This window comes from Rhinolophus sinicus, chromosome 15 (assembly GCF_057876585.1).
Source record: "Rhinolophus sinicus isolate RSI-liver-muscle chromosome 15, RSI-T2T, whole genome shotgun sequence".
Classification (NCBI taxonomy): Eukaryota; Metazoa; Chordata; class Mammalia; order Chiroptera; family Rhinolophidae; genus Rhinolophus; species Rhinolophus sinicus.
The window spans coordinates 133,649,479-133,672,424 of record NC_142515.1 but is presented as its reverse complement, the minus strand read 5'-3'; the positions used below and the strand labels follow the sequence as shown (position 1 = coordinate 133,672,424).

At 46.1% G+C, this 22,946-nt stretch overlaps 1 protein-coding gene across 5 annotated transcripts in view; it reads right to left on the bottom strand.

Annotated features, from left to right (window-relative positions):
- ANK2 (ankyrin 2) overlaps nucleotides 1-22,946 on the bottom strand; it is a 359,674-nt gene that overhangs the window by 258,816 nt on the left and 77,912 nt on the right. For 2 of the 5 annotated variants that reach the window (XM_088792641.1, XM_074338600.2), the window contains exon 2: nucleotides 21,680-21,740. The exons of the other annotated variants lie outside the window; for them this stretch is intronic. In XM_088792641.1, coding sequence (XP_088648767.1) covers nucleotides 21,680-21,700 — 21 coding nt within the window. In that variant the 5' untranslated portion in view covers nucleotides 21,701-21,740. The remainder of the gene's footprint in view (nucleotides 1-21,679; nucleotides 21,741-22,946) is intronic. 5 annotated transcript variants of the gene reach the window in all.

Sequence of the window (22,946 nt, the reverse complement as noted above, 5' to 3'; positions counted from 1 at the left end):
GTCTCCCCTGGGAGGAGATGAGGCTGAAGTGTGGACGAGGGTCAGCCACGCGGGACTCTGTAGGTACTGGAAGGGTTATAAACAGAGAACAGGAGGCTATTTCAGTGTCTACGGCAGGACATCACAAAGGTCTGCAAGACGGACATGCAGGAGTGTGGTCCGCATGACAGTGTGGGACCAACTCATGGGGAAATGTTCCGCGTCTGCAGCAGGCGATGGCCCAGGGTGCGCAGCACCCTCCGCACCAGCCCGCTGAGCACCGACTGCCCCGCTCACTCACACAGCTACCTAAACGCCACCTGGAAAGCCTGGCAAATGCACATGCTATGCGCCACCTGTGACAGAGATCGACAGAGGGCACAGGATACCTCTGGCAAACGGCGAAAGAATTACATTCTTAGAGACCGTCACTCATTTGGGTTTAACACCTCTTCTGATTTGTGCCGAGCGCCAGTGGGTGAGGGGAGCTGCACCCACGGGGCACAACTGACCTCTGCTTGAAGGGCCCAATTGCCCCTGGGAACACACAAATTTACCTTGAAAATGGCAATTATTTATTAGCAGCCGGTTCTGTAAGGCTTGTGAAAACCTCAGCATGCCAGGCTGTGTGAAATACCAGTCCCAGTAGCGGGCACTTCATAACCTCGGCAGTTTTAGGATGAACGGTGAAGGACTAACACCTGTGCGGTTAATGCCACACCCTCAAACGATGACCTTGGAAGGCTGCGATTTCCCACGTTATGGGGAGGATTAGACACCAAAACACCGTGCAAACTGCTCCCGTGATTAGAAAATAAAGGCTCAGATATGTGAGTGCACACACTGAGAGCAAAGGGCCCCAAGCACCAAATGTGGGGCCGTCCTGTTGTGTCCCCGTACGCATTTGACTAGAAATGAGCTCCCAAGGGTGAAAATCCAAGAGATCTGGTGGTGGCACCTGACGGCCCCTGGGTGTGTTTGTTAAGCATCTTTCGTACCCGTGGATTCCTGGGGCGGTGGGCCAGGAACCCCTAGCTCTGATCCGTCAGGAGTCCCGCAGCGGGGTGGATGTGTGCAGTCTGAACGCCGGTACACATTCGCACTACAGGAAGGAAACTTCAGCACAGTCTGGAGAGTGGACACACACCGACAGAGTACAGAAGCGCCAGCAGAAAACCCCGAAAGGCGCTGCATTCCAGTGAATGCGATGTGACGACCGCGTTGAGTGAACGGTGCCTGAGAGGAGGTACTTATTCCACTGTGTCCGACGAGCGCGGTCCATGTTTTATGGGTGAAGTGAGCCTGTCTTCTCTGCGTGACACAGCTCCAAGGAAGTCAACGGATGTACAGTGAGTGACCTGCAGACTCCTAATGTGCAGTTGACGGTTTCCACGGTGCCTGTGAGCTGTCACCACAGCTCAGGTGATGCACACATTCGTCCCCCAGTCTCCTCACCCCCAGGAACACATTGGTCTGCTGGCCGTCACTACGCATTAGCTGCATTTTCCAGGATTTTGTATAAATGGAATGACATGGTTATTCCATTTGTTTTATAGGCGGTTCTTTTCCTTAAGTAATTACTTCAGATCATGTCTGTTGTACGTGTCCATAGTCCATCTGTTTCCCCATTCACCAGCTCATGGCCATTTGGTTGTTTCCAGTCTGGGGTTGTTACAGGTAAAGCTGCTCTGAACATCTGCACACAGGTCTTCACCTGGGTCCACACTTTCAGTTGCCTTGGGCCAATATTTGAGGGAATCGCTGAGTGAGTAGGTCATGTTGAACTTTGCAGGAAACTGTCGAATCGTTCTCCAGAGTGACTGACTGCATCGGCGGGTCTGGGAGGAGGAAAGGCTCGGCGTAGCCCGTGAGGACCAGACCCCAGAGTGGACACCACACAGCGCTGCTGGAGCTCCTGCAGACCCAGGTACCACAACCCGCTCAGCCGCTGCCCAGACTCCCCGCACAGGAAATGGCGCACTGGTTCTCACTGATTCTGAGTCACTGCCCTAGCGGCACATAAAAAATCAGACTTTGTAAACAATCACAGGGGTTTTCTTTTTGCTACCAGTTGCGATGAGTCTGCCCGTGCAGGGATTCATGTCCATCTGCCTGTTTATCGCCATATGTGCAAAACCACGGCGGATGTGTCCTTTCCTCAGAATCCGAGAACCTGTGGAAATGCAGCATTCCCTGAGGTTGTCGAAATTGTTAGAAGGAAACTGGGCAGATTCATACCTGTTCTTACTGTGTGTTCCTGTTCCATTCAGGCCCAAGCGTCAGCAGACAAAGCTCACCGGCAACGAGATTGTTTCCGGCCAGCTGTCAAATGGACGGATACGAGGTGCGTGAGGAGCCGAGAAAGCATAGCCCACCCTGTGAGCCCAGGTGCCCGGGCAGTGCTATCACCTGTGTGTGCCCAGCACCCACAACACTGCAAAGTCAGGAGGGGTTTACCGCAAGGTCCTGGCTGTGCAGCTGAGGGGCTGGTGGCAGGTCGCCTGCACAGGGTGGGCTGTCTGCAAAGGCCCAGCTGAGACCACCGTCTGCAGAACAGAGCCCTGCACTGGGGCCTCGGCTGTGTGTAGAAGGCCTGGCAGCTGACCGGCCTGGCCCAGCGGGTCACCTGGGCGATCACCCTTATGGAAAGTCAGATGACAACTTCAGCGACATTACAAATCCCTGTGCCCACACCTAGACTGGAGTCCAGCTGGTCTTGCTGGGGTAGCGGAAATGCCAGCCGGGCCTGGTGCATACAGTTGCAACGAGGTATATATTGAGTATTATTACAATTTTAATACAGTTTTCCTTTTTAAAATGTGTATACATTTTTTTGGCACCCTCTCTATTTAAATCTTGAGGACATCACTTTGCTTTTAATCTTAAGAACTATCACTAATTTATTATTTGAAAGAATACATTTATCAAGAGAATAGTGTTCTATTTTCAAATTGATTTAATTCTGCTCCTCAACCAAAGGCAATCCAATTCTGGGGTTTACAATGTGCCCACAGTTTAGAACTAGTGAATTCTTCCAACATAATGGATGTTTGGGTTCTGGTCTTAAAAAGAAGTAACAGAAAACACAAACAGTGATCACATTTGGGAGCCAGAGAAACTATGTCAGAAAATAGGAATATCTTATGTGTCTGATGCAACACTACCTATTTTCTGTCATTTTCACTGGCTCTGGAAATGAAATCCCGAGATAATAATATTAAAGGAAAAAACGAACAGCAGACATCAGCACTGTTCCTCCTTTAGTCTAGAATCCAGGCTGCATACGTGTCACCTACGTCAACCCTTTAGACCACCTTGTCCAGAAGGAGGCTCTGGGACAGTGCAGGTGGGTCCGCGAGCCTGTGGCGTTACTGATGCCCACAGGCTAATACGATCCCAATACAGCTCCCTCAGAAGTTTTCTCTTAGGCGACACTGTCCCCTGCTTCTGGCTGGACACACACAGACTTTGTCTTGACATAGTTTACTCTAAATAAATTATCACCTTTACCAGTGTCACCACAGGAGCCCACTCAATGACAGGCCCATTGGGGTGCAATCTGCACTCTGCTCTTCTGGTTTCAAACTACTTCAGTTGCTTCATGCTAAGTTAGGCTAAGCCTTGGCCTACCCCTTGCGGGAGCATCTGTTACAGTGATGGTTCTGAGGGGTCTCTCACAGAAGGCGGGCTGACAAGCAGGGCTTCCTCACTGACCCAGCAAGTGACTGGAGCTGGACATGGCCGTTCTCCCGCCAGTCTCCCAGGGCCTGGGAGCCCCATTTCTGTGGCTTCCACTCTTGTCTCAGGGGTCACAACTATACTTACAGACATGAAAACTTGAATGCACATGTACTCCTTCGAGGCAGGACTTCTGGTCATGAAAACCAGTGGTGCTAGAGACGGAGACTGCCTCAAGGAGAATAAACCGTTATCTATCTCCCTGTCCATATGCATGGGGAGGTCCCATAACACCTGCATGGAGGTCCCAAACCTTCCTTTCTCACCTTTGTCTCAGTTCCATCAGGAAGACGTTGGCTAAACAGAATTTTCCAATCCCCAAGGCGCACCCTCTCATAACTAACAAAATAACATGTCTTATAATGAGACCTTCTTTCCCATAAAATCTGCTTCACTGGGAGGTTAAGTTAGGGTTCCACTCTGCATTTTCAACATCCTGCTCCCCCAAAAGATAACCATTATCATTAGGCAAAGTAAACACGTGCCCCATATATCTGTAATAACGCATCACAACGTGTGTTTCCAATAGAGTCAACTCAGAAAGGACAGCAAACAACTGACCTTATGTGGCACGTATTAAATCCGTAAAACAGGGGCAATAGTGCAGACTCACTCTGGGGAAACTTAGGAGACGGCTCTAAGAACTATACGTGCATCGTAAAATACACAGCAGACAGAACGGCCCCTCCTGTCCTCAGCCATTAGATTTAATTCACACCCAGCACTGGATGTCTTTACTCACCTGTTCTCTTCATTCAGTTTCCCATCGGGACCCCAGGTGGTAGTGACTTAGGGATCGTCCACAATGCTGACTTTACGGATGCCTAATAGTCATAAAATGCAGTGTCTCTCATTGGAGGGAAGAAGAGGAGGGGAATGATTTTAATGTGTTGATACGTTTTTGCCAACCATTCTCTCTCCTGTACTACGTACAGCAACGGGCAGGAGAGATTGAGAAGCACCTATGCGGTGATTGATCAGCATGTATAAGGTGACGAAAGAATGAATGCCTGCACTTACTGCAAGAGACACTTTAATTTAGACAGTTGTATCTGTGTGCCGATAATTCTGCTCAGTAATTGAAAACTTTCCATATACCTTTCATGCTTTCTTCTTTCTTTAACAAGACACTCCAAGGCTTGAAACACACGCAAAGGAACAGCGTTCTCTTCATCAGAGCATGTGAGGGAGGAAGTTATCCTCTTGGACAAGTGCTAACAGCAGGGGACAATAAAACACGCAGAACAGGCTACACAAAATAGTCAGAAACTCAGAGAATGGCTGTCGTTCGTGGTCCTGCACTCTCCCTGAGACAGCAGTGATAACTCGGGAAGCAAAGAAAAGCACCACACTTGCTGGCGCGCTGGGCTGCACTTGGCTCGCAGAAAGCGGCGGGCAAATTTTCAGGAACTCTGCAAGCCAGCTGTTAACAGTCATTTCATATATATATATATATATCAACGTACAATTAAGTAAATTCAAGTAAAAATAAAGATAAATGTATGTTTCAAGCTCATTACTTCTGTTTATTTTACGTTGACTCCATTTTACTATGACCTATGAGTATGCTCTTGAGGTGACATTTGTCATACCTGTGTGGTGAAAATACCTTATATAACGTGTGTTCCCAAATCCATGTTCAGTGAGCTCACCTTGGTAGATGAAATCGACCATGGTGGGAATATTTACACAACAGAAATTGGCAAGTGCTACATAAGGGCTTCATTTAGCACTGAAGCTGAGATTTGAGCTACTGAATATAATGTGTACAAAGGTGAGAAATAATTATACAGTAGATTACATGAGCTGGAATGATCATTGGGAAAGGAGTTAGTGAAATGGGATACAACTCTGTGTCAAATTATGCTTGAACTGCAACTACATAGGTTGGCTACAGACACAAGTTCAGTAAAAATCAATGAAAGCATTCTGTGATAATAAATTAAGTAAATGTAACCTAAATAAAGAATAGTTCCTATTTTATTATTACTTGTAATTTGTACTACTTTTACATAAATTGTGTGCATCCTTTATGTAAGTAAAATTTATCAAAAATTTAAAAACATACATAAGTAGTTTTTTGCAGAGCTGGTTGTTAAACATTTACCAGTACATAACTGGTCATTTTTTTAAATTCTTAAATAAAAGAACTACCTTTGGGGGGAGAAAAAGCAAAAGCTATAATCTCAAACGGTAAAAGATTAATTCTCATCCACTAGGTGGCAGTAACAAGAATAGAAAAATCAGGAAAACAAACTGTTATAGAAAGAAAAGGAATATATATAGAAATCACTTCATGTTTTCTTTTTGTTTGATTCATTAAATAATATTAGAAAAGGAAATTATGGCCTTTTTTAAATCCATCTTGTACAGCTAGTTATAAAAAATAACCCAGTTCAGTATATAAGAAGTTTAGAAAATGAACAAGGGCATATAAATTAAGTAAAATGACCCATAAAATAATCAAGTATTAAGTACTATCAATATTTTGGTGAGTATCCTTGTAGGCATTTTGCAAAAACAGGATTATATTATACATACTTCTTTACTTATTTTTTTCCTATAGTATCACAAACTTTTCTATGTCAAGAAATATATGGGACATCCCTTTCAGAGACTGAATCTATTTGATTGTTTGGGTGTACTATGTATGACACACCAATTTCCTGTCTATTAATGGAAGCTTTGCTTGCTCATAACCTTCCCATCTCACAAACAATACTTTGATAAGCAACCATGTGCATGCATGTTGTGTACCTGTAATTCTCTTAGGATAAATTCCAAATTATGGAATTGTCTGGTCAAAAGGTGCACATTTTAAAATTTGATTCAGGTTGCCACATTTTCCATTTCATTGTGCTGGTTTACACACCTCCAGGAATGAGATACACTATTTCACCTAGCTGGGTATCTTGAACGTTTAACCTGTTTCAATTCAATAGGTAAATATTGGATGTAATTGTTTCAGTCCATTCCTATCAGTTCCTTCATTCATTTACACATTTATTCAATGAACACCTGAGTCTACTGTGACCACCCTCCAGGCAGATATCAGCAAACACCCAGATTAGCTCCTTGACCTGAGAAGCTCCTGACAGGTAAGCAGCAAAACGAGATGGGGATGCACTGAGTTGAGAGGCATGGGGTGAAGGCCTCAGGGCAGGGCACAGGACACCCCGTCTGTGCGGAAGGGGCGTTTTCAGCAGGTCACACAGTTATTTGTGAGACAGAACCTGGGGTCACAGACGTACACCTCTCCTCAATGGGGCTTCCTGTTTCCAGCCTTTGCTCAGTTTCTATCCATTTACATTTTCCTTACATTTTCCTTCCTGTCTCAGTATAGACTGACGACACTAGCTCTTTGAGCAGATTATTTCTCCATTACAGAACTAGCCTTTTGCTGTTAAAGGTGCACTACTCCATGGCTTTTCATTCTTACACATCCCAACTGAGCCGTCTTTTCCTGCAGGGTTTCTCAGCTCTGGCATTAAATTTAGAAAGATCTTTCCCAGGCCAAGATAACAATATCTCTTTTTCCTAGTACTTTTGTTAGCTTTACCTTGCATTTTAATCTCTAATCCAACTCAGATTTAGTTTTGTGTGTGGTAATAAAATAGAGTTCAAACTATTTTTGTTCAAAATGGTTAGCAAGATGTACCAACGCTGTTTAGAAAGCACTTTCCCCAACGGATTTGATTATTACATTTGAAAAAGAATGTGGAGTAAAACCCTGTGTTTGGGTTCAGCATTTAAGCTAAAGCCCCAAACTGCGGCAAGAGGTCAGCAGTATCTACAAATACCCTAAAAATAGAGTCATCGCCTGCACAGCCGGGACAATCGGGTACCTCAGCCATGAGCACCTGCAGGAAACCTACAGAGTCACGAGGAGACCTTTTGAAGAGAGTCCCCGGCAGGCCTTGCAAGAAAAGGAGGGATCCACGCCTGAGCCAGCCTTCCCACCGGGGGTTCCAGTCTCTGCTTTCATGATGGAACCGTGAGCTGAGAGGTGACAAGTGGCTGCAGTGGTGTCACCTCAACTTGACAGGCATCGCCCCAGAGACCACAGCCACCAGGGCACAAAGACCCCAGGAGAGGGTTGGAATCACAGCGCCGAGGGCAAGCACTCAGGGCTGAAAGAAACTGCATCGCTGGACAACGCCCCAGGGGCATCTTCAGAGAGCTCCAGCGGCCACACTTGAGGTGAAGGGAACACTCAGACATCACTCATCTCCCCGCCCCAGCCCTGGGAGACCTGACGGTGAGCAGGACGTGGCCAGGCCGGGCCATCCTTCTGCTGCTGCCGAGACAGCCACAGAGGGGGCTGGGCTGGCAGGAGATGGTGCTCTGACCTGCTTACGACCAGGTTTGATGGGTGTGGACGGGACAAGGCGGTGACAGAGAGGCTCGTGCAGAAGGGTCGTGTGATGGGATTCCACAGAGACAGCCCTTACACATGTGTCCTCTAGTCCCTACTGAACGTAACTATTAGCTCAGGGGACTGAAAACTCTGCAAAGTGTACCTCAGCGTTCTCTAATCCCGGCTGCCAAGACCCATTCCCATGTCACGTAATCGCCCCAAGTCATCTAATCACGTCTGACACAAATTAGGTTTGCGTCCATAAAGCTCGGAACTGAATACCAACTCTGCCTTCCTAATGAAAATAATTTCATTATTACCCAAGAATGCCAGGAAGTAAATTAAATTATATTCTCTCACAGTAATCTCCTCTTTCCACCACCTCTACTCCATCCCCCAATTTTTACAGCAAAGCAAGGCAGAGAAAGAAAAACAATTATAGACTCTGTTTTACTATTATTTTTGTGAAACTTTATCCATCCTGATGCTATCATCTGCATACACACACACACACACACACACACACACACCCCTTTGATACACAATAGAATTAGAAGGTTTTAGAGCTGAAAGGGTCCTTGGCTGCCAACTGTCACTGCTGTGAAGCTGGGGTGTGGGAGGGGATCCCACAGAGCACGACACTTGGGGCTCACGTTCCAGTGTAACAGCCCGATAGATGGCTAACAGTGTGCCAGCGACTCCAGGCCAAACACACATCGCACACCTCACACCACCACCCCTTGCTTCCCCATTCACTTCAGCGTTGCATCATCTACCTCTTCTCGCCTCCTCTAATTTTTCTCTTAACTCAGCTGCCTCGGGAAAATTCCACTAGATGGCGCTGCCTCATTGACCAGAACAAAAACTTCCCTTGTTTCCATGGGAATATATTCTGTTTCCTTTGGTTTTGTTTTTAACTTGCTTTTTCTGTAACCAAAACACATTTTAAACGATACCATTTGGGAAAAACAAAAACGTATTCAAAAACATAAGAGAAGAGCCTGAGTTTGCCGGAACAGACCCCCTCCCAACCTAACAGGACAAGCGAGGGTCTAACGCTTCCCCGCAAATGCACGATGCGCCTGGAAAGAAACAGTCAGGAGAACGGACCCAGGGGTCTGGAGCAGGCGCCCGGGAAACACATTCAAGTCCTGGCCTGAGCTCACCTTGACCCCACCTAGAGCTGAGCAACGGGACACTTCACCTTGTCACCATAAACCTGTGGTTTCTCGTTGGAAACTATAAGGAGTAATAGGCCTGAGTCCCCAGCCGGGAAGGGTCCTGTACGGAGCACGTCACTCAGAGTCTGTGGAAGCGCTATGGTGGACACATTGGCTGTGGTTCCAACAAGGTTATCTTGGCTAAGAGAAAACGCACGATTCGGGGAATTAGTAAACAGTATTTAAAATGTTTAAATTAGTGCTTACTATGTGTCATGCAGTATTCCAAATGCTTGAAAACATTGATTCACTTAATATTTTAATTTCGTACTGTGAGGTAGATACTATTCTCATTCTCATTTACAGCTGAGGAAAAGTACCAAGAGATGGAATGACTCCCCAAAGGCCACCCAGCTATTCAGTGGCAGAGCTCATCTCTTCCGGCCCCCTCATTTCTGTAAGGCCCAATGACAGCCTGTGACGTGAAGCCCCTGGGGCCTGAGGACTCAGGACCAGGACTGACTGTCACTGCTTCAAACCGGGAATCAAGCCAACGAGACCCAGAGATGCCCAGAGTGGAGAACTGTGAGCCTACAGAGCAAGGCTTGGTATGGTCACAGCGGCTCCGTCACAGAGCCCGCCATGGGGAAGGTAACGACTGAAGGGCAGGCGGCACAGCACCTGTCATAGTCCGCCCACCCCTCAAACCTGCGCAGGTACCTGTACGCTCCTCAGAACAAGTTCACATCTGTCTGTTGGGAAAGGGGAGGGTGCTGCCCTGAACTTCATCAGCAGAGCGCTTTGCAGCAGGACCACGGAGAGCGCACACTGTTTCCATTTGAATCCTCCCCCATTTGGTAATTCCAAGATTTGGGGAAGGTTACTGACCCCACATTTTCACTTCCAAAAGCGGTAAGTCCTGAGCAAAGAAAACATTTAAGATGCAACCTGGATCGAGTCACTTCTCATCTAGAAAGAAACCCTTCCATGACATCCAGTCTCCTGTTGCACTAGGAGTAAACAAAGCGAAAGACCTCACAAGACACCTTACGTTCTAGAAACCGCACTGTACCCTTTACACATGCGCGTGCACGCACACACACACACACACAGGCACACTCATGCACATGCATGTACACTCACACATGCACACACACCTATGCATGCATGCACGTGCACTCACACATGTGTACACTCACACATGCACACACACCTATGCATGCATGCAGTGCACTCACACATGTGTACACTCACACATGCACACACCTATGCATGCATGCAGTGCACTCACACGTGTACACTCACACATGCACACACACACCTATGCATGCATGCACGTGCACTCACACGTGTGTACACTCACACATGCACACACACCTATGCATGCATGCATTAGCACTCACACGTGTGTACACTCACACATGCACACACACCTATGCATGCATGCACGTGCACTCACACGTGTGTACACTCACACATGCGCACACACCTATGCATGCATGCACGTGCACTCACACGTGGACACTCACACCCACGCATGCACAGTTCATACTTAAGCACACACACACATTCACACACTCACTGATTTTTACATTTCCTGACATAGGAAGAAATAGAAGACTATCAAGAGTAACATGAACTTGACTCCTTTGATTAAATAAAGGAAAATTGTATGAGCGATTTTATAAAAGTTTTTTAACACACCATTTCCCTTAAGCGCTACATTAGGAAACTTTTGTCTAGTATGAAACTGCTTTGAAAACAAATTAAAAGAGATTTTTGAAGGGTGAGATTATATGTAGCAATCTGGGAAATGTTTTCAAGAAGTTTTCTTCCTCATTGGCCTTAAGGCATTCAACTAACTCTGATTACAAGCAACTTAAACTTTGGACTAACACTAAACCTTGCATCCTTTGCAGGCCAAAGCCAGAGCTGCGGACAGGAGATTGAGGCCATCTTGCTTAAGATTGCTCAACATCTCTGCCAATATTTTCTCTTACTTAATCTCATTGGGCTAGAGGCTGACCTGTGCACTTAAACAACAAATTAACATTCACTGACAGAAAACTGGTTCTTAACAGTAGGAACAGTGTGATATTATGTAGTCTTTTTAAAGACAAATTAAACCAAGTCTCCGGTACCCATGTTACCTTAAGGAGCAATTCCCAATTTTTCAGAGTCACTACTAGCTTTCATTGTTTGACTTCATAACAACTCCCAAATATAAAGGAAAATCACTTCTGTGTGTAAGGAAGTGAGAGTTCCCATGGAGACCATGCTAGACACCGCAGTTGGGGATGTAACCCATGTGGGATGCCCGCAGGCCATCCCACAGGGGACGGTCATGGGACTCTAACCAAGGCATCAAGGCCAACCTGCCCTTCCTTGAAGAGGAGTGGAGCCTTTATGGAACTTAGGAAGGAAGGTGAAGTCTTTGAACTGCACTAAAATAAGTAATTTGCAAGCGATCGTGTCCCTAACTGACAACAAACGCGTGGCTTCCTGAGTCCCTGCGACTTCTGCCTGAGCCCTGATAGGTGGTATCTGAGAGGACCAGTTCTGCAGGGCGCCGGGCTCCCCATTCCCACCACGGAGGGTCCTGTCCGCAGGGCCCACCGACCAGCCACTTTTCTAGAGCTGCTCCCTGTCACCTGTACCCACACGCGCGGTTCCTAATGGGTTTAAGAGCTCTTATCGCCACTGAGAGCAAAGGAAGAAAGATCTCCTGCAAAGCATCAAGCCTCCCGCCTGTCCCCAACCCTCGGTGTCCCAGCCACAGTGCGCTCTGACCAACTCCTGGCAGTCACTCAGTTCCACTCACTTTAGTTTCCCCCTTAGACAGTTACATCCATAAAGGTCAGGCAGCCCCGCCTGTTGTCCCTGTGTGTTGTCTTATGATGCGGGGCCTTATTCTGCCTCTTTTCCCCACTTATAGTCCAGCACTGCCTCCCCTTTACCCCTTCCTTAGCCCCTGCCTGCAAGCCCCAGGTAGCTGGCCGGACAACATGTGAAGAATCAGCAGGAGACCAAGAGATGGCCCATAGAAGATGGTCCTGCTCCAACCCCCAAGCTCCACCCTCACCTCCCGCACCACCTGCATCACCAGCCGCCTCATGGTGTTGGATGGAGACACCTCAGGGCGCAGCCTGTCACTCTTCCAGTGGGAACCAGAGTTCCCACGACACCAGCACACGGCACCACCCACCTGCCGACTGCACCATCAGCTTCGTGTCATTACAGAGATGGAAGGCCAAGTCCACAGTGTGGACTGAGGGTGGGGACACCGCAGCACACAAGACAACCAGCCCTGCAATCCAGAGCCCAGCTGTCAAAGCTTTGCCAGAGACCAGTCATTTGAGGTTAAGAAATGGACGACTTCTCAGGGCCCATAAGCTTAGCCAACCACCAGTGGCTGTGTGGGCCAGACAGATACCAAAACAAGGGTCAGAGCTGGGCAGCCGTGGTCGCAGTGACAGAGTGAACCCCAAACCACTCAGAGCTTCCCCACAGAGTTCTCATCTCCCCGCTGTGTCACAGACCTGACAGCATGCCCTCATTGGAACGCACATACGTCTAAGGAGCAAAGAGTATGCCAGCCACCTGCAAACTGAGAGCTGTGCAGAGTGCAAATCAGCCCTAAAAACAGAGTCAACTGACCAAAGGGGCCAATAGCTTCGGACAGGTAAGCAAATCAGCTACTTACAGACGTAATCAGCTACTTACACACAGTTGCCCTCTTCTGCCCTGAATTCAGGAAAAAAAACCTGTGACTGGGAGCTTAAACAATAGAAAGTTACCTTCTCACGATGCGAGGCTGGAAGTCCAAGATCAAGGCGAGGGCCAGCTGGCACCTCCTGAGGCCTGTGTCCTTGGTTTATCAGTGGCCGTGTTCTCCCCAGGCCCTCACATGGTCGTCCCTGTGTGTATGATTGTGTCCTCATCTCTTCCTATAGGGACCCATCAGATTGGATTAGGGACCACCCCAGTGACTTCATTTTAATTACAGTGGTATCTCAGTTTTCGAACGTCTCCGTTGACGAACACTTTGGTTTATGAACGCTGTAAACCCGGAAGTAAATGCTTCGGTTTTCGAACACGACTCAGAAGTTGAACATGTCACACGGCTTCTGCTGAGTGCAAGATCCTGAGGCCTAGCTGTCGGCTGTTTTCCAACGTTTCAGAACTTGTGGATTATGTTCGAAAACCGAGGTCCCACTGTACTCCTAAAAGACTCCATCTCCAAATCCAGTCACGTTCTGAGGTCCTAGAGGTTAGGATTTCAACATCTGAAGTTGGAGGGGACACAATTCGGCCCATCTAACAATTACTAGTACCAAAAAAATTCTACCTTAGATGTTTTAAGAAAAATGTATATTTTTATGCTTGACCATGGAAATATCTCAGTGCCATTTGTGTTTGCTATCATAAGTGCTAATGACATTAGAATACATTCTTTTCCTATTTAAAACACTTCCTAATTGTATCAGCTTAGGACAGTAACAAGCATTTCCTCTGTCAATTGTAATGACTTCAAAACTAGTTAAAAATAAAAGTAACTGTTTTGGTCTAAAGTCCAATGTATTATTGTTTTCTCTTATTATTCTCACTATTTAAAAATGCAATTATAATCATTATGTTAAAACATAATAAATGTGCTGCCACAGACGATTCTACCATTTGGCTTTTTTTCCCGATTTTTTTTCTGATATTTCCAAAAGTGTGCACATCAATTTCTTTTCTGACTTTTTTAAATCAAAATTAACCTACAAGACTACTGGGAAATCAGAGGACCCTTGTCAGCTTTACAGGCTAACAGCACAGCAGTGCATCCTTGGTTAGTACGGAGAATCTGGAGTCAGCCCCGGAAGCCCTGATTGTCTGGCTGGCAGGGGAGCGTTCACTGGTCTGGAAAACAAGAGGATACGGGAATTGTCTCGAGCAAAGTCACATCTCCACACAACAGGTCGAAGAAAGAAGGAGGCTTTATACAACGCAGTGACACACTTGCCTGCTGCCATGGTAGCAAGGGACAACTGTCCTGTGAATGCAGTGGGGTCATGGCCACAGCTCAGCAAGACACGTAAGAATGAAAAGGATGGAATCGATACTGCAGGATGGTTGATTTTCGTCAACAAGTCCGCCTGCACAGATTTTCAGGACAAGCCAGGGTAGGTGATTGTACAAGCGCTCCCTGTGTGCTTTCCGAGAAGGAATGACCGGTGGATGGTCTCAGCCTCTGGAAGAAGCCGTGATGGGCAGAGAGGACAGGGGCAGGTGGTGACACATGGGCACACTGCCACCACTTGAAAGGACAGAGGTGCAGAAACATCCCAGCTGGGAAATCCATTCCACAGGCAGCTAAGTCACCGCGAAAGCATTGTTTCAAAAGGTGAAATCCTAACTATCATTCACATATAAGATGGCCCACTTCAAAGATTTTACATAGATAATTAATGAGACGGTCAGCAAGTGTTAAAAGTGGTTCAGAGGACAACGACACAAGCTAAATGCTGAAACGATTCTGCTAACGTGCGAAACTGGTTCATCTCCTTTGTGGCAACAAAGTACTATGTTTGGGATTACCTTTCCTACAGGACAGAAACTAACTGCATTCACACTGGACAAAATTTGTTAGCGTTTCCATGGGCAAGAATCATTTGCATTACGATCAGTTTTCTACAGATTAACTCCTACCCCTACAAAGCTGTGCAATAGCCTAGAAGGAGAATTAAGCACGCACACACTCTAAAATGAGGTAATTCCGAGGATCTGCTAGACAGCACCCAGCCCCCGCTGAACGGACACCATTAATCTCTCTGCCACGCCAGGCTTTGACAGTGACGTAACTGAGTCAGTCAGTGGCTGTTCCTGGCCCTTGCATCCTGGCTCAGGAGACCCTCAGACAATGGACACCACAAGTGTTCTTTTCACGATCACTGGACACGTCCTCCCTTTGCTGACCAGGGTTCCATCCAACTTGCTCCCATCCATGGGACAATGGACTGGTGACCTGAGCAGCCCAGGAAAGGACTTTGTTCGACGCTCCCTAACTTTAATTAAATTGCTTATTATACTCTGTGCCAGTTACCTCTTCTGAATAATCTCTCAAAGGTCTTCCACGTCATTTCACTCAAGTGTTTAGAGTATACGCCACCGTTTGATGATATTATTAGTTCTTCTGAGGTACTTTCCGTCATCACCATCGGACCCTGGGGGACGGTGCCAGGCTCACACTGGCAGGGCTCTGCAGCTTTAAGCATTATTTTCTTCCAACCATGTCAAGTTTTCTTTGAGGACGGACTTCACACAGTAGACAGATAGGTCTTTTTTAATTAATGATAGAATAAAAGTATACGTATTTCTAAAAATGTCACACGAGTCACCACAGCAGATGGGTGGGTGTTATTCTTCTAAGACAGTGACGACTATTGGAGACGTCAGCTCAACACTGGCCCCAGTTTCAGGGTAATGAGGGTCATTTTGCACTGTTTGTTCCGTTCTTCCCCATACATTTCAGGAAAAAACCAGCTTTTATCATAAGCTATTGATAATGATATTTTCACCACGGTAAGTTGCAGTAACACTTGGAATCAGTAAGCTTTAAAAAAAAGAAGTTTCTAATTGTAAAATATAATAAATGTTCCCTGTAGGAAAAAATTGTAATTAAAGAAAGAAATGAATAAAAATGAGAAGTATCCAGATCAAACCACCACTGACTTCTCTGTATTTCTGTTGCATGTTTCTGTGCATGTGGACAATATAGCTGAGAGCACGGTGAACACATTTTTAGTCCACATTTTGATATTAATAAAAAATGAGCTTCTTCACATCATTAAAATTTCTTTTAAAAACTACTTTTAAATGGCTGCATAATATGCCATGTCATGGATGCACTAGATTTATTTAGCAATTGTCTTAGTACTAAATACCTTGACTGTGGGCTGTTGGGGGCCATTTCATGGTGGGAAGTCAGCTTGACGCTCGCCCCGCCCAACAACCAGAATCCAATGAGTTGTCCAAGACCAAGTGTGTCCCGGGGACAAGCGACTCACAGTTTCTGGAGATGTTTCAAGAAATTCAAAAAGCACTTAGCTTTAAACTATCAGTATACGTTCAACTTTTTATTTAATTTCAAAAGCATTTTTATAGATCACCCTTTCAATTTTTACCCCAAGACTTACAGACATATCTTTTGAGTCATTAAAAACAGAGGTGTCGCTGATGTATTTCACAACTAGAAGAACCATTCTTTTTAAATCTGTGCTGAATTTCAGAAATCATTTCCTTTTGGTCTGAATCAAATTCCAAGAACTTGGGCGTTTCACTACTTTGCTTCCAAATTATTCCTCCTCTCACTTCCAGTATCGAAGCAACACGGCGAAAGTGCCTGGCATGTCTTACAACCTTACACAAGAGACTGCTTCGTGTTAATATCTTTGGTTTCCATTTTGTTCAAATATCAGCAATTGGCCGTTTGGGGTATTTAAAGTGAACATTCTAATTTTAGAGCAGTCACGAGCTTTTTTTGTTTAGAGTCTAATTCACATTTGTAAAAACAGCCTTTTTCCTTTTCGCAAATGTCCAGTTCAGCACGTTGTTCTCCCCAAGTGTATGTGTTAGAGGAGCCTGCTAGCTGTTCGGGTTTTATCAGCTAGATGCTCACTGACAACAAGATAACAACAATTAGCTTCATCAGCCTCATTCCCGAAAGAATTCCAGTTTCTGTTTCACTGGGCAGCTTCAGGGCCCACGACACAAGCACTGTGCCGGCAGGGAGCAGCAGCACTTACAGGCGTTTCTCCTAACTCCTCAGTGTCACTCCGCACAGCATCCACTGAAGATGCTGAATATAAATGAATCTGATTTCCCTGATAACCAGTTTGGTCCTGTGTTACGTGGGACTGGCTCAACCCCCATGTTATCACATGACAGGATGCAAAAATGCTAAAATGTAGTAACTGTTCACTAAGGGTCCTGATTAATGCAACTGCACCTCATTCTGGAAGTACGTGTCCTGTGACATTTAAATCTGTGCTTCTTAACAATAAATTCAAGTATTACTTTCTTTGGGGCTAGAAAAACAATCTGAGTGTTATGTAATATTTTCTTCTTTTTTTCTTTTTCTTTCTTTCTTTCTTTTTTTTTTTTTTTTTTTTTTTTTTTGGAGTGTTAAAAACGTCTTATCCTTTGTAATACCAGAAAAAGGCAACAACATCAAATAAGCTCTCTGCTCCTCTGCTGCTGCTTCTGGGGTTCCACTGGGCTGGGGGCCGTGAAAATGAGTGTCAGCCATTTGTAATTACAGTTGTTTTTCAGGCTTTGACCAAACTTAACCAAAATGCCACACCGATAACGAACTGTCTGAGGTGAAGAAGTCAGCCATCACACGTTAAGACCTTCTTTTTGGTCCAAGTAAGCGCTTCAGGAAACTTTTGCTGAAAGTCAGTCACCCGCCCACCGCGACCCCATCCCTCAGGCTTGGCCATCTTTGCTACTATTTCCAGTATTCCCACGCAAAACTACAGGCTTTCATAAGCACTTCAGTGTTGGCAGGTAGTAGGAAATGTGTATTTACATATTGGTCTCTGCCCCCCGCCCAACACAGGTCCTCAGCTCCATGTAGTTTCCTGGGTGACAGCAGTGTTTCTCTCCTAATGAGGCTCCTGGGTGGGGCTGCCGCCAGAGAGACCAAAGGCCTAGAAGCTTGGGACTCCAGCCCTGCCCCCATTCTCCAGAGGGGAGATGTGTGAAGTCACTAGAAAAGGAGCCACGTCTTAAGTTATATCCCTGAGCATGGTGCCTTATGTGTACCATCTTTTAAAATAACCAGCAAATGAGACTCTAGTCATTAAACAGTCTGCTTCCGGGGGGGGGAAAAACGCTGCTGGAGGAAAGCTGTCAGCCCTGTTGGTGAGGTGTGCCTAATCCCCCCACCGCAATGATGGTAAAAACGATGCCTTAGCGAGGAAATAATCTTTTATCAAATTGATTCTGCTCACTGATGAAATGAGTACCAAACAACCACATCGCTCTGCAGGTGTAAACGTGGAAGTGAGGCGGTGGCCACTTCACACTCCAGGCACGCGCTGGAAAATGCTGAGCAGTGTGCACGCTGAGGGGCACGGGCAGGCGTCAGCCTTAAAACATGACGCACCTCCCCCTGCCAAGGTTACCCCTGCCAAGCTAACCACTGCTGAGTAATCGCACAAGAGTTTTCCCCATTAGAGTTGAGGAGCTGTGATCCAATTATTTAATCCCCTCAATTTTGCTTCCCTCTCCCCGGTGCCCCCCAGGATCTGCATTACTTTCTTCAGGCTCCGTGATCACATTTTATTGTTGCTACAATCTACTGCACCATCTTAACCGGAAGTGCCCCCATCGTGTGCAGTGTGGCCCAGCCTGGGCTCCCAGGCCCCAGCTCGCCTGCTTCAGTCTGTGTCAAGGCTCAGCCAGGCAGCCCCTCCCAGCCAGGTGGAGACGGCCCATGCAATCACTGCCAGTCAGAACGGTGCCCGGGCAGCAGTGGACTCCCAGGGACAGAGTCGGAGGGGAAGACGCAGCCAGTACAGTCCAAGTGATGCGAGCACCCACAGGCCAGGCTCTGCCCCCAGCCCTGCTGGCCAGATGGCCCTCCTCACACAGCTGCGGCCTGGGGCCACAGGTGTGTAACACACTTAGCAATGGTTTTTCCGGAGTGTTTTGGCCAAAACTAGTGTCTATGTATTACCACCAAACTTAGCAACACTTTGGGGCAAAGTGGACACTAATCTGCATATTTTATTACAGAGAAAATATATCTTCAAATAACAGTACATCTGTCTTAAGAACTTTACGCTTTGATGAAATTTACTATAGTTGCGACCACCTAAACTTGAGATAGTCAAACAAAGTTCTGTGAGCGTCAGTGCTGCCGGCTCAGAGCCTGACCCGAGGCAAGGGGTGCTCAGGGCAGCGGCCCAGGTGTGCACTGTTCACCCCACATTTTATTTCTCCAAGTGGTTTTGCAGCTAAAGAACATTTAAAAGTTCCTGAAAGTCTTATAAAGAGCTCTTTACCCTCCAGTAAACACTCTTAAAAATCAAAATGCAAACTAGAAATTCAGAGATTCTATTAAAAGGGCATTTCCGGATTCTTGTAATTCAAAGTGACCACACTGGCGTCCTTTGTCTTGTGGCCTGTTCACTACTGTCAGCCAGCAGGCCTGCCCTCGGGGCGCTCCCACACTGAGGGTTGGGCCAGCCTCGTGACATTGAGAGTGGACAGCGTGCTGTGAAGTCATGGCAAAAGAACATCGGATTTAAAAAGTCATCTTTTCTCCGAGGCCAAACAGTGTTCTTAAATTCTGCCACCAAAGCCCTGGCATTAGGGGACACACTCCAAAACCAAGGACCCCAGAAAACAGTATCTTTCTCATCCTCTCCTTCAAAGCAGGATATGTCTGATGTCTGACTTTTATAAAGAAACACTCACACACACGATACCATTACAAACACACAAAACAGGTGTCCACGCAAACTTGGGAAAGTCCACATTTAAGTGGATGTCCTCCGATGTGGTCGATTTTAACTCCGTTATTCACTGGGTGTCTGTAGGTCCCCCTGCCAGCTGGGGCTTGTCATGATGGTCGCAACGGCTGACTGAGGGTCATCAAGCAGGAAGCAAAATGCAGGATGATGCCCTCCCGTTGGGCACAAACACCCTCGAAGCGTTCCCCTTCCTCAAAGCCCCCAGGCCTGTGGCCACACCCGCTTCCTGGAGAACACGGAGTCACTGCTGACAGTCCCGTCTCCCTGAGCCCACAGTCTGTGACTGAAGCACCCCAGCGTGGCCTGGCGATGCTGGGTGTCCCCCACCCCTCCGGGCACTGCCCAGCCCCCTCCCAGAAGTCAGACCCCCAGCCTCTCTCGAGCACATCTAAACGAGCCCCAGGCTCTGTCACCCCAACAACCCTGTCCACACAGGTTCCGACAAAACGTTCAAGGAGCCATCTTTCTTGCGACCTGCCTCTCCTCCCTATGCATGCCTCAGCCCACTGCCTGCCCTCGCGGCGCCCTCCTTCTTGCTCAAGCCCTGGAAATAGTCCTCTGGGCCTTGTCACACTGCAGACTCTACCAAAGCAGGCTCCTTCTCTGTCACCGGCTCCGTCACCACGTGTCAGACGATGGTTCCCAAAAGGCACTGCACACTCTTCCCCTGAGTGTCCAGGATGCAGCGATCCGACTGCCAACATGGTCACACGTGGACGGGTCCCGGGACTGTCCAGTGAGGTTCACAGCATGCAACACGCTGACACAGCAGACAGCACGGGCCTGCCCCTCCTGAGAGCAGCCAGGTGCAGGTGCTCTCTCATTATCAGCGTAAATACAAGTGTCTGACTCGCGTGTCATCACGCACGAGAACAGCCACAAAGCACACAGAGTGATGCTAAATCAACGGCCAGCATCTGAACAGCATCAACCTTGTAGTGTAAAACTATTTCCCCAACTTTTTTCCAAACTTCTCTTCAGATGAAACCTTTACCCTGGCACCTGCCCTCAGGGGTGTAAGGAGCGTGAGGAAATTCTAGGTGAAATTGGAAGGTTTTAACCTTGTAATCTTATCCACAAGCTTGTCCTTCCGTGTCCTCAGGCAGCTCTGCTCATGGGAACAACCTGTTTGCCCGCTACAACGGGACAACGCGCAGTTCACTGCATCGGAGCACCACCCGACTTCTGCGTAATGACCACACAGCTCACCTACACAGCACAGTGCAGTGTCTCCCCAGCAACCAGACGTGCCAGCCTCTACAGTGTTTTAAGGTTTTTTCTACAAAAGATTCCTCTAGACAAGATTCATGGCTTTTTAAAAAAATCAGATTTCCACAAGCCATATGTGAGAGACACATAGCTAAGTGCAAGAACTTTTATGTTCTATTTCTTTAAGTCGAATATTTCCTTCTCCGTTCCTCCCCTTCACTTAAAAGTGGTTTCATATAAATAGAATCCAGAGAATTCCCCACACTGATACAATCTGATTATCCAGAACCAAATCGCCTTACTGACAAGCTTATGGTAATCGATTTTATAAGTAATCCTGAAAATAATGTTTTGGTCACAGAAAACCAGCCCTAACCTTCAGAGAAAATAGACGGCCACATGCAGCAGCTGCGGTGTTTGCTGGGTGGCACACAGCTCCATCCCCACCTCCCGCTTCCCACCAGTGCTGACAAGACGGGCAGCTGATCTTTCCATCCCAAGAACTAATACTGATAATAACTTCCTAGACTGCAGAAGTGAAAGTTCCATCAGACGTTACACTGCTCATAATTGTTCTTAAAGCTACAACATCTTCAAGTCTGTTTACACATAAAAAACTGTTTTTACAAAAATAGTACTTAGTTACATTCCAATTGCTGTGTCTTTTTTATAGGATCCCTTTTACAGTAATATTAAAACACCAAAAGTACCTTTTGTAACATGGTTGTCATTTGAAATATCAGTTCTTCATGTCCCAGTTCAGCTACTTACCTAAAAGAAGAAAAAAGGAGACGTAAGTTTGAGAACATTTCAGCAGATCATTAAGAGTTTTCACATTTCTACTAAGAACAGGTTTTCAGGAGGCACTGATAAATTACTTAAAACTGTCGCTATTATAAATGCAACAGAGTAAAACAAAACATACTTTTAAACATTTCAAGAGCTCAGAAAAAAGTAGGCAAAATAGAGTAGGTGAAAAGATAGAAAAATAATATATGAGTGACAGATATCAGAAATTATGAAAACGCCCATCTAATTGTAAAGAACTTTAAGCAACATTAGATTTGAGATGGTAAAGGCGACTGCAAACAAGACAAAGGCCAACATCCGTAGTTGAGAAGTGTTTTTATTGGCTGAAGCTCAGTGTGCCAGACGACGTGTAGCCAACACACTTTCATGTCCTACATGAGAGTTTGCATAATCTGTATCAAAACTCTTAGTGTTAAAACCTTATGAAAACAGTAAAAGAATTTTAGGGAGAACAAAGTTCTCTCTATTTCACTATCTAAACTCAACACCTTTTATTTATTCTATAAATGTGAGTATGTGCTCATTTAAAAAGGTAAGTATAAACCTAGCCTGAGCATGATATACACTCCTTTAAACTTAACACATATAACACTATATATGCAAAGTATATTCCCTTTTTACTCATTTTATATAATTATTTTCCCACTTACTGCCTAGTGTTCGTGCCCTTTTAATGTCTGCAAATCTGTGCACTGAGCCGTTGTTTCGTAATTTATGCAGCCATTATCTTTTTCACGCTATTCAAGTCGCTGTCAAAGTTCTATAAACAGAACTCTAAGCACCTGTATGCATACAGGCCTCTCTTTTATCTGCTCTCAGTTCCACTCATCTTAGTCCTAGTCCTGCTGATTCACACGCGTCCCCTCGCTGGAGGCAAACATCCTCCCTCATTGCTCTTTTTCTTTTCCAGATCATCCTTTTCTATTCACATCTGTCTTTTCCAATTGACGCTCAGTAGCAATTTGCAGAGTTCAACTCATTCAAGTCCCAGGAGACTTATTAGGATGGCATTCAGTCTATAAATAGACTTGATAAGAAGTGACACCCCAACAATTGTTTACCAGGTCATCCATCTCTCACTCAAGTCTCCCTTTTCATCTCCCAAAAAGCACTCCTGTTTTCTGTGCATTTGCACACACGCAGCTTGCTAAGCTCATGCTCAAGTAG